The sequence below is a fragment of the Heterodontus francisci genome, chromosome 18, assembly GCF_036365525.1.
Source record: "Heterodontus francisci isolate sHetFra1 chromosome 18, sHetFra1.hap1, whole genome shotgun sequence".
In the NCBI taxonomy this organism is placed as follows: Eukaryota; Metazoa; Chordata; class Chondrichthyes; order Heterodontiformes; family Heterodontidae; genus Heterodontus; species Heterodontus francisci.
The window spans coordinates 49,023,820-49,041,195 of NC_090388.1; the positions used below are offsets into that span (position 1 = coordinate 49,023,820).

Sequence of the window (17,376 nt, forward strand, 5' to 3'; positions counted from 1 at the left end):
AAAATATACCAGCAGAGAATCACATCTCACCAATAGTGTTGGTGACACAATTCAAAAGCAGGATTATAAGGATTTTTCCCCTATCCAAGCTGCTTCCTTCTCAGATGCCAATACCTCATCCATGTTGCTATCACCTTCATTCTTAATTATTCCAATATTTTCCTGGTCACTTTCTCATCTTTACCCTCCATTAACTTCAGCTCATCCAAAAGGTTGCTACCCATATCCTATCCAGCACCAAGTTCCACTTTGTTCCTGTGCTTCCTGACCTACATTGGCTCCGGGTCCTCCAGTGCCTCAACTTTGTGTTTAAATCCTTTCATGGCCTTGCTCCTCCTAATCTCTGCAAGCTTCTCCAGCCTTAGAACACCACAGAATGCTGCATTTCTCCAAACTAGTGGCTCATGCACCCAGATTTACTTTACTCGACCATTGGCAGTGTCATGCAGGTCCCCACCAAGAATGAGGCACATTAATTTCATCACATGGTTATTAAATTTCAAATTGCTGCTGGGAAGAAGAGAAGGCCCGTGACAAGGGGTTGCCAGGCCCCTGTCTGGAAAGACATATTTTTGCATATTAGCAGACAGTGCTTGTAGACAAAGGAGCTATTCCCTGCTCAAATTCAATCCACAATTAGACATGGTCAGACCAGTTAGTCACATGACTAACTGGCTGTTGCAGAGTTTTGAACTGAGAGTCTGGAAAAAGCAGAATGCTCCTGGATTGAAAAGACTTCTCCTGGCTGGCTCACCACAGCCTCTCCTGTCTGCTCCCATCTCTCTCTCACGGAACTCAAAAACCCACTGAAGACACATGAACCCCAAGAGACAAAACTCTCCTACAGTGAACAAGGTTTATGAAGAATACTGCGCCCCAACAAAAAGCAAGATCCACCTACAATCAAGGACTCTACAGTGAGCTCGAAAACTGTAACAACAACTCCTCAGATATTGCCTCAAACCTTTGCACTTCATTTTTCTTCTGCTCTTTTTTGTCTCTATTTGCATGTGTGTATCGCGTGTGCATGCTAGCGTGAGTGCATTGTGTATTTGTAGGCATTAACCGAATTAGAGTTTAAGTTTAATAAAATTTCACTTTTCTTCTTTAAACCTGAGAAAACCTGTTGTGCTGGTTTATTTGCCTTATAATTGGAAAGCGGTGAACAAAGATTCACCAAGGGGGAGCTAAAAACACAGTGTGTTTAAAATTTAAACCCTGTTACAGTAAGACCATGTGAAGATTGAAAGGGAACCCTCGACCTCTTTCTCACCTGTTCGGACCAGTGGCCATGCCTTGTGCTGACCAGGTCCTAAGCTCTGGAATTCCCTCCCTAAACCTCGCCACCTCTGTGTCTTCCTTTAGGATCCTCCTTAAAACCAACCTCTTTGACCAAGTTGTTAGTCACCCCTCCTAAATACCTCTTTTCTTGGCATTTTTCCAATTAAATTTCAGTGAAGTGCCTTAGGATATTTTCTACATTAAAGGTGCTATATAAATGTAAGTTGTTGTTGTTAATGTTGCTGTAAGACGTCAGAAATTCACAAGTTCACATTCAACGTCCGGTTCTGCCAAATCTCAAGTTTCCTCTCCACAGTATGTCAGATTAAAGAAGCCATGCTGCAAACTCACAGCCCCTCTGTAGTTCTCACAAATTCTGGGACTCCCACTCTAGTTCTGCCAAAACTGAAGACCATTCCCCAATTCCAGCAAAGCTCAGAATGATTGCCCATTACTACCAAAGTGCAGACTGCTCCCACAGCTTCCAAGCCCAATGCAACTAAACTCCATTTTCCTCCACAGCACTTCCTAATATCTAATAACCAATTGATAAATCGTGCATACCATCTTATTGTGTATCCTCAGCTATAAAAATGGTACAAGATAAAAATTAAATACATAGGGAAAGCTACATATTATAAAATGAAGATGATACATTTACCATTTTCACAAAATAATAGTGTAATATTATTTGTTCGTTTGGTATGTGAACTATAAGATTCATAAGACAACAAGCAATATCCAAAGAAAATGTCTTATAGCAACAATAACAAGAACAAGTAACATTTATATAGCACCTTTAATGTAGAAAATATCCTAAGGCATTTCACTGAAATTTAATTGGAAAAATGCCAAGAAAAGAGGTATTTAGGAGGGGTGACTAACAACTTGGTCAAAGAGGTTGGTTTTAAGGAGGATCCTAAAGGAAGATCAAAAAGAAAAGTTTTTATTAAAACTTAACTAGAACATATGTATAGCTACTGCATGAACACACCAACACACATCTCACTCTGTCGGGCTACACGCACAACTCCCTGGTCATATGTGATGCGACATCACTTCCTCTGGTGACCTTCATTTACAGCTTCTTAAGATGGTCCTCTTAAGTTCATCTCACAACAGACAGAATTGTGAAATTCAATCCCCAAAGGGAATGTTAGTAAAATTCCCTGAATTGAAAAGAATTGGTTTTTATTTATTCAGTCAGTATAAATCAGTGTCCCTGATGTCACCCCAATAGCATAAAAAACCCTATAATAAAACAACAGATCTCCAAACTTTCCATGAGCAATGCCACACAAGATTTCTTAGTTATAGGGATCTTATCTCTGTGAACATTTCCTGCTGAATTTATTTCATTATAAATTCCATGTGGACATTTAAAATGGAAACTTGCTTATGTAAACTTGTCTTTTTCAATTATGCAATCTGTAATTTTGCCCTTCCCCAGCAGAAGCAGTGCAATACCAACACTGGCAGAAGGATGTAAGTACAGCACAACAAGTTGGTTTTGGCTTTTCTATTATAAATGCAGACATGAGCAGTTGTAATGGAATTATAAAAATAAGGGCAGAATGTATGACTTTAAAATGGGGTTGAATTACATTTGAGTGCCCCAGTCCAATTAGCTCTCACCATTTAACCCTGCTTCACCTGAACACAGTTAGCCTCGACTCTTCAGATGGGATTTTTATTTAAATGAGAAGACAGGAACGGGGGTGGGCGGTCGCTTAAACCTGCTCCTTGGATTGACGTGCCAGTTTCCCGACATGAAACCAGCACGCTCAAAGTTTAAAAGGCTTGTTGTCAGCTTGTTAAAGGCCAGCTTTGAATTTTCTTTCTGAGGCACGGGATCCACTCAGGGTCTCAACCACGACAGGGAGGATGTGAAAACATAGTGAGGAGCCATTCAGAACAAGTAGGACAGCAGCAAGAGTCTCCAGTAAAGAGAAAAGGCTCAGAAAAGGCCCTCATTCACACACAACCAGTTGTACAGAGTCAGGAAAATTATCTCTCGTATCTCCTCACTCTTGATAAGGCTTAGCCCGTGAGGAGATCGTTGATGACTCCAATGCGTCACCCCACCACGGAGGCTGAGAAACACTACAGCCAATGTCACCTGAGCACAAAGGTCATCATTGAGCAAGGCACGGCTTCATGAAGATGAGATAAAAACAAGAAATGCTGGAACCACTCAGCAGGTCTGGCAGCATCTGTGGAAAGAGAAGCAGAGTTAACGTTTCGGGTCAGTGACCCTTCTTCGGAAAGGGTCACTGACCCGAAACGTTAACTCTGCTTCTCTTTCCACAGATGCTGCCAGACCTGCTGAGTGGTTCCAGCATTTCTTGTTTTTATTTCAGATTTCCAGCATCCGCAGTATTTTGCTTTTATTCATAAAGATGAGGTTCGGGTGCCTTAGCTGGTCAGGTGGCGCCTTCCAGTACAATCCTTCAAGAGTTTTGTCTACTGTGGTGACCTGCTGTGCATTTCATAACATGGCCCTCCAGAGAGGTGGGGACCTTGAAGAAGTAGAAGCGCTGGAATGGCACAGCTCCTCGGAGGAGGAAAATGAGGACAGGGAGGCTGAAAGAGAACTGGAAAATGGTCCCTATGCTTTGCAGGGATGTCACCATGGTAGGCTCAGGAGACGGAACGCTTATCAGGATGGCCGGGACACGAGGGCCACTCTGATCCAGACACGTTTCACCTGAGTGATACTCAGTTTGCAGGACATTTAGAGAGGAGTTTCTCCTTTATTTGAGTGAGAGCAAACATCCACTAAGAACAAAGGTCAGCAACCTTCCAATGGCACAAACACTGCAAGCCTCCAGATTCTTCCACATTCTTCCCCAACACAATCCTTTGTTTTGGTAACCCTTATTTTCCATTCCCCTGCCTTGCGCCATGATGAAATGGAAACACATAAGTCTACTTCAGTGCAACAACATGCCCAGTGCTTTATCCAATTACAATGTGATATTATTTACAACAGACACAGCCAAGTGACCCACATTGTGACATTACTGACACGATAGTCTGCGCTCACGGCACTCCTACGAGTTGCTCCCCCTGTGGCTGAGGATGAGGTGGAGGCAGAGAGCTCGCTAGTGCCTGTCTGGGACTGAGATGCCCCTGGCGGCCGGCCTTAGCGTGGAGGTGCCAGTGGGCATCTCCAAAGGCTACTGCACCAGCATCACTGCAGGAGCAGTCTCTGTCACAGGGTGTGACTCTACAGATGGTTCATCTGTTGGAGAGGCCATGGAGGCAGATGATGTTGACGGAGCCCCGTGAGGTTTGGTCCCTCATCACCATCTGTTGCCTCCTCAGCCCTTTCATGGCACCCTTGATCACTAGAGGGATCCACCAGCAAGGGTGTAGCTGGTAACCACTCCAGGCTTCTTTGCGCTATTTGCGCCACTGCCTGGTCAATGCTACAGACTGTGGCATACATTTTGTGCATGTCAATGCGCTGCTCGTGCATCCGCTCTGAGTGATGCTGCATATGGCTGTCCATGAGATTGGCCATTCTCTCAATGGAGGAGATCATGTGCTCAAAGCTCCACAGTGCCTCAGGAAACTCTGACATGTGGGGACACATCTCACGCTGGTTTGCCAGGTAGAGCCACCTGTTTTGTGACTCGTGAGGCTCTGCATCTCCACCATACTGAGCAGGGCTGCACCTGTCGTCCATCCTCTGAGGGGGACGGGCCGCAGCCAACTCTGCCTCCCCTGTATCCCCCTGTGTGAAGTGAGGTGCACTTCACCCTTTGCCACCATATCTAATAACGTGTGAGGACCCACCGAGGTGTGAGCATCTACACTGATGCAGGGTGCGCAAGAAAGATGTGATGGTGCAGACTCCGAGGTGTCTTCCCCCTCTGACTCTTCCAGAACATGTTGGTGGTGTCTTAACCCCACCCCCTCCTCTCCTGGGAGACATAAGAGGTGGTCATGAGAAATCGGCACAATCAACAGATGCTTCTGCTGCTTGAAATATTGAGATCACAGCTTATGCATTGACACCTTGATGCATGGGGAGCTTTGGCATGCATCTCCTGAACCTGAGGATGTTGAGATCTTTTCACCCTGTCTATGTTGGATGCCCGTTTCTCTGTCTCCAAAGTCCCGGTGGCTTGGCTCTCTGGCCAGATCCTCAAAATGCATCAGTGACGCAATCTGGGGGACTCCACCGCCCAAGCGTGACCTCTCACTCTCCCTGGCATTGTTCTCCTGTTTGGCCTGTGTGGTGCAGAAATATGTCATGCCCGGAACAGGCATGTCCTATTCATAACTTTAAACATGGACTATATTCAGCATAGCATCTTCTGGAAGTGAATTTTCCTTTTGTTTTAAATAAACCACAATGGACATTAAAAGTGGACATGGGCTGCAAAGTTGACCTTTGGCCTGTGTACTCAAGAATTGACTCACAGTCTGAAGGGACAAAAGGATACCTTTCAGACTAAGAGGTGTCATCAATGCCCATCCTGAAACCATCAGGAGATATCCCTGAATTGAATGGGTTTCTCCTGAAGCAAAGAAGGTCTTAACCCTCCTCAGGATGAATGTCTTAGAACAATAAACCAGGATGGGGTTAATCAACCTTGACCCCCACCATATCTGGAAAAGGAACTGTGAGAAGACACATGGTGGGGCAGCCATGTTGGTCTCCTTTTAAAAAATCTTTTAAATTACAGACAACAGAAAAAGCAGCTGGCAGACCAGACATTACTATCATGCCTTAAAGCAACTGGAGTCTGTAACATCTTAGAGTTTCTGAACCTGTTCCTTTCCAAGTCTACCAGCACAGAAAACCAACCTCCTAGGGTACAAGCAACTAACTTCGTGACCTGCTGAAAATCCACCTCTTCGAGAGAATCCTGCAATGACTTCGATATACAACTCAGGCTATCGAATCCACCTAACCACACTTCAGGAGTGAAAATGCCTTCTTCCTTTCCAAAAACACACAGATTACAGACAGTTAAGGAAAAAGAACTGGGGTTTCAGTTCTATCTTAATTCTGTCCATAGCATTAGTACAATGCCTCCCTCACCACTTGCAGCTTTTCATTCACGTAGGATATTGCAGACTTCCCCGTAGCCCACAGTCCAATAGTGCTCAGATAACGAACAATGCTGATGGCTCATCAATGCTGCTGAGCACACATCTCTCCCCTGGTCAGGAGGACTCTACGCGCCCTCAGGATGACCCTCTCTTTTGCATTCTGGTGACTGCTGGCCAGCAGGCATGCCATCTGGGTCTATCTTTGAACTCACCTTACCAGACCTAAGCAGGTTTCCTGCACTGGACCCAGTTCCTCCTCACCACTCCTCTGCTGCTGACCTCATGAACCACCATGAGCCTTGACTTTTTGGTCAGCCTTGCAGGCTCTCTACTGCTGCTTGTAGGGAAAAGGATATTTCTCCATGATATCACTGTCTCCAGCAGAAACACAAGTGAGGCATCAGAAAAATGCAGGGTGGGAGGGGGGGTGCATGGTGAATTTGGGGCTGCCTGGGCATGGGGTGGACTGGCCTAGCCTAGCACAGGGGTTGCCCTGGCACAAGAGACCTCCCTATCCACTGCCCTCTGTTCAGCTTCTCCTCCCATCATGGAGACAAATGGCAACCACAACAATGACTGCCGCTTGCCCTTTAAATCAGGCCCACTGCTCTCTGTGTACCACCTCCTTTCTTCATCTGCTGTTGCGAATTGGGTGGCAAACATGACTCTGGCCCAATTAGCTGCTTTCCCAATTAAAATTGCAATGTGTGCACGTTGCTGACACAGTGTGGAGTTGGAGCCCGGAAGTGAATGCGTCGTCAGGGTCACAACCCAGGAATGGAAATCTTGTCCTCCGCATTCAACGCCTTGGCCAAACAACTAGTAAGCGATATAGAATAAAAGTATTATATAAATATAATAGTTCCATTATAAACGTGCATATGTTTGAAAAATACAGATTTATGAACTGACTGTGGGCAACACTATAGTCAATTTATTGTAAAGTATCTGCAAAGTAAGGAACATTCCAACACATCAGTAATCAGGATTTGTGTGCTATCACAGTTAGCTTTTCTGCAGTTTGATGCCAAAAGCAAAAATAATCTGACAAAGTTGGGTGTGTGGGCTCACTATGTTCAATCAATTCTGTGGAGAAAAAGTGTTCTGAGGAATCTGAGTCACATCGCCGATGGATAGTGTACACAGACATTGTGGACAAAGACACACCAGTGGGGAACAGACTAAGTAATTTGTTAACCTCAAGAAACTTGTGCACACCTCCCTTTTCTCAGGAAGCCCTTTAGTTCCGATCGCCACCAAACTTCCAAAAGAAAGTAAGTTTCAGCTAACACTCTGTTCTTTGTACAACAGATGTTTCCCCAGGGACTAATCACCACCCACTCTCAATTTGCAAATATTTAATCTCACTGCTTCTCATCATTGTTAACTTATGGGGTGACCCACAGTTAAAGAGCTCCTCATCTCTCTTTCCCACCCACCCTCTCACTCTCTTTATCTTTGTCATGTGTATGCAATGATGTCCTGGATTCCTCAGGGTTATCACAATTCATTGAAATAAAAAATGCTAGGGGGAATGGATGGAAGAACAATGTCAGAACTGCTCTCAATACCAGGCTATTTCTGTTTAACTTATTTAGTTTAATATTTAACAGATTCTCTTCTTTCTGCATCAGAATTTAAATACTTTACAGACACAATCTAATACGCTCTGGACTTGGCTTCCTACATGTCTTTCCATTTTGCTAATACTGAATAATAATTTTTTTTTCCTCCTCAGTTGTTAACAAGGCAGCTGTTTATCCCCGGATCATTAACATGTCCTTCTACAGCCCAGATTCCTACTCTTGCCACTGCTCCTTTTATGACATCACAGCCATCTGCTACTTGCTAATTGGCTGCTACACCAAGAGGGTGGGCAGAGCTATTATGTCACTTGTCTAATACATGGTAGGTAGTTATATTCTTTCATTCAGCAGGCGAGAGAGAGAGAGAGAGAGGAGAAGAGAAAGAACAATCATCTGGAACAAAATAGTGTAGATCGTTTCCCTTATTTCTGTTTGGTCTCTCAAACTCTCAATTTGTCAAAGCATCACACTCTTCAAAAAAAGAGCCTTTCAGAGAGAATGGCGATATCTATCACAGCAGCTTTGAGCCTGCTGCTGGCTTTGAGCAGCATGCAACTCAACGAACTAACGGAGGCATGCACTTGCATGCCAAACCATCCCCAGGACGCTTTCTGCAGCTCTGATATAGGTAAGGAACATCTCTTTTTGTTTAGGGGAGGTGGGGGGTAATGCGGGGTGAGTGTTGAAGTAGAGAGTGGTTGCACTGTGGTGCTTTTGGGAAAATATAATCTTAACTACAATAACATTTTGTTAAACAATGCCTCAAATGAAAGCTCAGATTAACACTAGCATCCCACGGCTGCTTTCTCTGTAGTTCAGGTCAATTTAACTTGTGTCTTTCACCATGTTTCTTTTTCAATATAATTTGTCTTTCTTGCTGTTTCCCATTTTATAACTGGCCTTGATGCTGTAGTTTCTTTAGAGAAATTGTTAAGTGCGTTGTAAAATATGTTAACCATCTTAATCCCTGATAGTGCTGTGTGAAACGTGGTAAAACATACAGTACTCTGAATCGACTGATGTTAGACTTGAAGTTAGAAGATCAACTTTTCAGTTCCTTGCCTGCTGATGTGTTGTGAGATTTCTCTTGTGTCAGCTTAGTATGCAACACTCAAGATTATCACTTCTGTTTCGAACCTAGTAAATTTAAAGCTGTGTGATAGAAGTCATTTACTTCCAGAAAGCAGCTTTCCTGCTAATCTCTGTGCCAAACAGGTAAAATTTTTCTTTAACATGTTTCAGGATAACAGGACTTCCTTACTTGCAGATTGGAACTCTGTAGAGTGGAACATTCCGGAACAATTATGCTCAACATACAAGCAATTTCTCTAATTGGCTCAATGGCCCCATGTTGACAGTGTAATTGCACACCTCTTTCCTGTTCTGTGTAGAATTAAAAGCTTTAGAAAGAAAGCAAATATGCTTCATTACGATTTGAACAGTCAGATGTAGCCCTGTTCAATGTACTGAGGCAGTTTTAAAAAAATTAGAAAATGGAACTGAAACCTTTCACTTCCATGCTCCTGTAAACTTTGAAACCCTGCTGTATCACACCCACTGTACACTTTTGACTTGGGTATAAAGCAGAACAAGAAAAGCACAGAAATTTTTATCAATAGAGATCCAAGCCTAAAATTGATAAATGTCAATTGAACATCCAAGAGGAAGGAAGGGATGGGATGTGGTACTGAAACTCTGTAAACGACAAACAGTTCATGCTTTGAAGTCCAGCAGCATCAACCACAGGGTTAAGAGCTGTTACTTACCTTCCAAAATACTAGTGATTATGACATGACATGGTAAAGGGATGTTAAAATTGCTAATGCTTATATCTCCTCTTTGCTAGAAATGCAGGAAGGTAATTAGTTAATCTGCCTATTCCGAGGATTTGGCCAGATGTAAAAAAATCTTTGGCCCTATTTGAAGAACAGCAGGGAGTTATCTTGGTATCTGACCAACATTCCTTCCTTAAACACCCTTAAAAACAATATTAACTGATAATTCATCTCATTTGCTATTTCTGGGATCTTGCTATTTGCAAATTGGTGGGTACATTAGCTTACAAAGCAAGAGTGATTCCACTTTGGAAGTAAGTCACTGATTCTGAGACATAGTAAAGCTATATAAATTTAAGTTTTTTTTCTTCCTAGTCCAGTGATCAGGAAAATCAAATATTCAAAAATATTGGATCACGGTATTTTCTTACTAGTCCTCTTTGGCTTCCTCTTGTCATACAACTAATAAGCTTGTGAGAGTTTCTCGCAGGCTTCCACTAATCCTGTACTCTTAGAGCAGTCTGGGGACTTTTCGTGTGACTTTTTTTTTTGTCTCCCTTTCTAACTGTGGAGAAACAACTGCCCTACATACAATTATCCTTCGCACATCAACAACAAAATCTGAGAATGGGAACTTGAAGGGAACTTGCACCCCATCACCCAGTGATTCCACCTGTTAATGTTCTAATTGCTGCTTCAAATTATTGGCTATATTTTTAAATGGCTTGCCAAGTCACAGGACCCCTAGCACTGAGGTAAATGAAAATGTGCTACTGTAGATGGGGCAAAGCACAGGGAGGTTATTCCCATCATTGATTCAGGAATGTAAAACACCCTAATTCATAGGCCTCTCTCTGATGAGAAGAGGGAACTATTAAACACATTCTCTCATAGTTTCGTTCCAGGGGACTAAAGCTCACAGAAAAACGTGGACCTTTGTGCACCAGGCTATCCCCATTAAAGTCTCTCCTCACATTTTTAGTTTCAACATCCACCCTCCTCCGCTCACTGGTGTGCCGTGGCTGCAGTGTGTACTATCTACAGGATGCACAGCAGCAACTCGCCAAGCATCTTCAGCAGCATGACCCAAACCTGGAACTTCCACCAGCTACAAGGACAAGGAAAGCAAGTACAGATCCATCACCTCCAAGTCACATACCATCCTGACTTGTCCATATATCGGTATTTCTTCATCACTGGGGCAAAATCCTGGAACTCCCTAAGAGTATTGTGGGAGCACCATCACCATATGGACTGCTGTGGTTCCAGAAGGCAGCTTACCACCACCTTCTCAGGGCAACTAGGGATGGGCAATTAAAGCCGACTTTCCCAGTAATGCCCATAGCCCAAGAATTAATTAAATAAAAATACAGGCTCAAGATTTCTGTGAAGCTCCTTGAGTTGATGTTTTTATATATTAAAGGCTTTATATAAATGCAAGTTGTTATTGTTGTCAACAGCTGATGAGACATCTGAAAATGTGCATCGCCAAGCCTGTTGAGTCTCCAGAGGTCAGGTCATTTATATGAGAGTGACATAAATGGTAATCGTAAGTGATTAGGAAATACCACATGACATATTCTGACACTGTTTCACCCCACCCACCCCCACCACCCACTGTGCCCAGGGGAACCTATGCAGGCAGGGTGGAAGGGGGATTTGTGCCACGTTCCTGCTCCCCACCATTATTGGTCCCTTGGCTTTGAGGCAACATCAGCCTCCTGCCAATCTCTGACTCCTGCCCTTTGTTTCTTGCATCATTTGCCCTGGACCTGGGCAGGAGGCAATGTAGAGAAATGTAAATGAGGCCTGGAAGTTAAAATGGGCTGGGCCTTTTAACATGGGCTATCAGAGGGGGTTTCCCTCCCACCCGACCCTGCACCTCATTCATCCTGAGTTAAAATCGGGGCTCATGCGTCTGCAGTTGACAAGAAAATTATGATGTTGGGGACTCTTCAGTAATGTAAAACATCCTTAAAAAGATCATCACCTACTGATTTGATGCTGAAGTCATTGTGATGAATGACAACAATTCTTCTTGGCCCTCTCCTCAAATCCTTCAGGGATTTTCTCCCCTTACTATTTACAACCTACCTTGAACAGTAGATCAGTGCCAACACTGCAACGAGGTGGTTGCTCGGCATCTTTTAGAAACCTGATACTTTTCTAAGCCATAGCAAAGGTGTGGTAATTCTCAACAGCAAAGGCACAATACTTTCCCATTAACAGCAGAGGTGGAGTGGTATTCTGATGGATATGACTTCTCCTGGAGACACTCTAACCATTGTAGTTCACCTCTTGTCACTGGGACGTGCCTGGCCTCTGCTAAACACCTTACTATAGCAGTGTAGCTGATGCTAAGCAAACTTGAGGACTTCAAATAAAAACAGAAAGTGCTGGAAATACTCAGCAGGTCTGACTGCATCTGTGGAGAGAGAAGCAGAGTTAACGTTTCAGGTCAGTGACCCTTCTTCAGAACTGCAGTTTTTATTTTAGTACTTTGTTTTTATTTCAGATTTCCAACATCTGCAGTATTTTGCTTTTATTTTGAGGACTTGGGACCCAGGTCTTATTATCCTCCATGTCCTGTGTTGGTGCTCCAACAAGTTGCTCTATTTATTTATTTTTTATTGTTGGTTCCAGAGACAGTGGGTACCCCAGAGCATCAAAGACAATTTACATGTGTATTGGATATTTTCATCATTCTCTCATTACTCTTGTGCAGTCTTTGATCAGAGGGAATAGGCAAGTCAAGACCTCAAACCTAAATCCAGGGATCTAAAGGGCACTCTTTTCAAAGTGTAATGTAAGCTTATGTTACTGAAGCGATAACAATGCCAGCATTTTCGCAATTTTATTTGTGATGTTTGTTAAATCAATTCTCAATCTCCTGCCACCACCTCCCCCTCCAAACTCACAACACTTTTCTTAAATATAAAACCATTTGTGGCACATAAAAGTTGACAGAAACCAAAGCTGGAAAAGTGTGAAAGGATCTCTTATTCAGACCTCCTTCCAGCTCTGACTGAAGAGGAGCCGCTGTCCATTTTAGAGTCCACGGTCAGACTTTTACAGCCTCTCAACATGCCATAAAATTGAGTGAGAGGCAGGGAGGGCCATTCCTGACGCCTTCCTGCCTCCACTGCAATCTTATGGGAGGCGGCATCAGCGAGAAATGGCCCATCCACCCCAGGCCAATCAAGGCCCTTAAGTGGCCAATTAACTGCCACCGAAGGGCCTCCTTCTACCACCACTGGTATCTTACCCTCGGCGGCTGGACCGCAAAGGCCCCAAGAATCCCACCTGGTTAAACCAGGCAGCCTTCATGCGGGCTGGGGACGGGGGGTGGTGGGGGGTGGTCGGGATGGCCCTCCTGATCGGGCACCCCTGTGTTCAAAGGTGGGCCGCCCCCAAAACTCTGACCACTCCCAAAGCACAACATTTCCCACCTCACCCCCCCACCCCCCCCCCCCACCCCCACCACTCCCCAATCCAACCCACCTTGCCTTGCCAGGGCCTGGCTGATTATCCCTGGCAAGGCCCCAAAAACTTACCTGAGTCCCAGGGCTGTCCTTCCTCTTGCTTCCGATGGCTGGGTGCAATCCCAGCAGTGGCCACTGCTCCCAGGACTAAGATCTGCCGGCCCACTGTTTGGCCAGCTCCAATTGGGCAGGACTTCCTACCTTGAGGTGGAAGTCCCACCCAAGACCAATTAAGGGCCTGGGGAGCGAAAAATCCCATTGTGGCTCCCCAGGCCCAGCGGAGGCGGGCTCACCACTGACCTTTTTGTCCACTGGGCATAACTTCCCACTTAACGTAAAATTCCAGGCCACATTTGTTCCCCCACCGCCCGCACCCCGCAACCAAAAGAATTCTGAATGACCCCTGTCAGCAAAAGAATAGTGTGCCCCCCTAAACTCCCACTAAGTTACCTCCCAATGAAACCCTGTGGCGGCTGGGAAGGAGGAAAAGGATTAGAGGGGTTTATAAAGAACAGTTTGAGGTGAATTACAGTATTTGGTGGTTGGAAGTCTGGAGTCTTGTACTCCTATATAAATACAGACAGAAAAGGTTTGGCAAGCCAGTTAATGGTCTGCTTTAACTGTTATGTAACTATTCACACATTCTACACAAAGATCAAGAGTTCCAACAGTGGTATCGACTGATTACCAATTTCAAAACATTTTGATTTTATTTGCTGTGTAAGTATAATTTGACTGGCCAGTTTCTGCACTGGAGAGCAAATCCAGGAGGTGTCGGAGTTATTACTTAACTCTTTCAGTGCTCATTTTCATTTGCATGCAGTATTTATAAACCTATGGCTATCACAACAGGGAAAAGTACATAGTACATTTTTTGTACATTTCATGTCTTGTCTCACACAATGATTCATATCCCATTATATGATTTAACAAACCTGATTCCTTCCAGAAAATAAATCTGAAAACATATCATCTGGAGCACCACGGGTTGAGTGCTTTTCAAAGATGCAACACAGCTCAGAATTAAGATAACACATTCAAGCTTCATTCCCACAGTTTATGATACTGTCTGAACATTGTACATCACTGTGTTACACAATGTATTGGAACACAGTTTGCCCTACACCTTTCCCGCTGTGTCACAGGTGCTCTTCAGTCCATATTACACAAATACTCCAGCTGCACATTCTTCTATCTGTTTCAAATTAGAATGTTAGTAATGAAACTCCACTGCATATGTGGAACTTTTTTTTTCAAACTAAATAGAAATAAAATTGCTGAATGTTCTTAATGAAATAACACAGTGGAACCACTGTTGTTCTCCTGAAGGGGTGGACAGGGAATGAACAGTTACAGTAACACCAAAGTATGCATTAGGCTCAGAGACCAATGCCCAACTCAGCATTTCTTACAGTCCAGAACTGCCAAGCAAGGTTAATTGTCATCATTAGAGTTTATGACTTGCAAACCAAATGATGATGTTGACAATACCACTATAAAGGTTTTTAAAGTAATTTGCAAGCTGCCTCCTGGTACTAAATCCTTTCACTTCCTCAGTGACAGAGGAAAAGGAGCTCCAAACAAGCTAAAATGATCCATATCATTTATTTAAAATAGTTTTTGTTTAAAGGATGAGGGATGCAGTATGGGTGGAAGTGAGAAAGCAGAGATGGCAAAAAGCAGTAATCAGTTAAATGCTAAGTGCACTCTACAGCAGAAGACTTGGTGGCTTTGAAAGGCCATCGCTCCTGGTCTGCGACTCGGGTAACCAAATCGGCAGAGATTACTTGATCTGTCTCAGGTTCTGAAATTAAGAGGGACAGAATAATGAAAGGAAAGACTGGGATCAAACAAAAAGAAACCAGAGATCAAAGAGGTTCAAAGAAAATCAAAATCAGAGCCGCTTCACAAGGGACAGGAATTGAAGGAAGCAGACTGGAGCTGGATAACACTAAATCTGCTCTTGGACTGCTGCTATTTTAGGTTTGATTCCAGAAGACCACTGTCTATCACCCCTGGGCTTATTATTACTAAATCCAGCTTCTTATTCCAGTGACAGGCTGGTGTGCCACAAAAAAATGGATTACCAACACTCTTGTTAGAATAAGGACCCTATCACAGCAGAGTTTTTTTAATCAAAGAAAAATGTTGCTGAGGACAACTTTTTACTCGCAAGACAGTTAGTGAGGCCCGCCAGGACATGGGAACTCTCTCATGTTAAAGTTACATTTCTGAAAATGGGAACCCTGACTCACTAATTGGAAACATTGTATAAAAAAAATTAAAAGAACTGTTAGCAGGAAACCAGCATGGCGCTAAATAAACTGGGAAAAGGAAAGTTTAGAATAGATGTTAGGAAGATCTTATTAATGCCATATTCTTTTGAGTCATTCAAGAGACAGCTGAGGGAATGTATGACTTTTCATTCTGAACCAAGATGGGCCAATAGGCCTCCCTTATTTGTACCTATTTTGTCTGAGAGAGGATGTGCAGCTGTGGTGAGGGTGGCACTGCTGCAAGACTCCATTTCATCCAACAGAAGCTGCCAGTGAATTTCACCAGCTACAAGCTGAGCCCCAAAACTGCAGTTGTCACACAATGTTTTCTGATTGCAGCTAGGTTTCAGTGCATCTGATTTCAGTTCTTACAGTGATGTGTTCTGCTCCTCTGCACACTCCAGCTTTCTGGCATTCACCATACAGATGACGGCAATACCGAGCTTTTACTGCTCAAGACTGCCAAAGACTTGCAGGTCGATAGGTAAATTGGCCCTAGCGTAGGTAGGTGGTAGGAGAATGGTGGGGATGTGGTAAGGAATATGGGATTAATGTAGGATTAGTATAAAATGGGTGGTTGATGGTCGGCACAGACTTGGTGGGCCGAAGGGCCTGTTTCAGAGCTGTATCTCTAAATAAATAAATAAAAGACTGCAACTAGTTAGCTTTGCCCACTTGGCAGAATTGTTCTTCCCTGCACATAAATAACCCAGTGTACTAGGCCTTTTATGAAATCATAATGTTGTTAAAAATGATATTTGCATGACTTTTTTTTTTCTGATTATGTCCCTTTGGAGGCTCCACCAATTCTGGTCAATAACATTCCCATTCCCTACCTAATCCTTTCTGTAAATACCCCTTCTCCTGACCTGCTTTGCTTATTAATTAGCCCTGACACCCATTTACTCTGCGCAGTAACTTTTGCTATAGAAATGCGGCTGGAAGATATGAAGAGAAGTCACAGTATAGGAGTAAGACCTCGGGTGAATGGAGCCTCAACTGTGCGCCCATAACCACTGGTCACAAAATGGAATGGGCGTGACTGGTAACTTGCCCTTAATCCTGGCTTGGGTATAAAATTAAAACCTGACTGGGCTCGACCCGACCACAGCCAACCCGAACCCGACCCGGGCCCAAGTCCTTAAATTTTTTTCGCACCAATCCCAACCCGAATATCCTTCATCTGTTCCGGCAGCAGGCTATTCCTGCAGCTGGAGTTGTGGGGAATCATGGGTAAGCCTGATCCCAGGACTTCCTGGAAGCAGCACTGTCCAGCCCGAGCCAAGCCCGAATGCTGGACTTGGAATTGTGACCCAACCCGACACATGTAGTTGGGTCTATTCAGGTTCGGGTCGGGTAACCAGGCTTTAACTTGGCCTTTCTCAGTCATGAAACAGTGTCAGCTAGTTCTTTCAATATGCTGTGGTGTTGCGGGGTGGGGGTGGTGGCAGCTGGGTGTGGTGGTTGGGGTGAGAACCGAGCTGATTTGGTCTGGCACTCTGTAGATTCAGTGATCATAATGGAGTCTATGAAATAGAATCACGAGTACTGCAATCCTCAAATGGAATCATTGCTCTCACGGATGCTGTAATTCCTGATGATAGTGAATTGTATTTATAGGAGTGTACGAAATCCTATGTACTCTGAATTAAAGATATTGCACGATAAGTAGTTATATAACGGGATGCTACCATTTAACACTTCTGTTTTACCCATGACATCTGGAGTGCCTAAATCATGTACATTTTTCAGAATGTCTTCATGAGAATGTGGAGCAGTGAATGCTTCACTGCCCCAGCTGAGAGGATAAAGGCGCTGCTAGTTTGAAGGAAAGTCTGACCACTATCACCAAAAATAACTCTGCAATGACAGAATTACAGCAAATTACCCCCAACTAAGCCAATCCTGG

The 17,376-nt window shown here is 43.9% G+C and overlaps 2 protein-coding genes across 2 annotated transcripts in view; one reads left to right on the forward strand and one right to left on the reverse strand.

The window, feature by feature from the left end:
- Window positions 1–17,376, reverse strand: part of LOC137379610 (synapsin-3-like) — a 280,557-nt gene that overhangs the window by 85,054 nt on the left and 178,127 nt on the right. The window lies entirely within an intron of this gene.
- The window catches only part of LOC137379611 (metalloproteinase inhibitor 3), a 36,436-nt gene continuing 27,311 nt past the window's right edge, over window positions 8,252–17,376 (forward strand). The window contains exon 1 of the mRNA XM_068050680.1: window positions 8,252–8,562. Within this exon, the coding sequence (XP_067906781.1) occupies window positions 8,433–8,562 (130 nt within the window). The 5' untranslated portion in view covers window positions 8,252–8,432. The remainder of the gene's footprint in view (window positions 8,563–17,376) is intronic.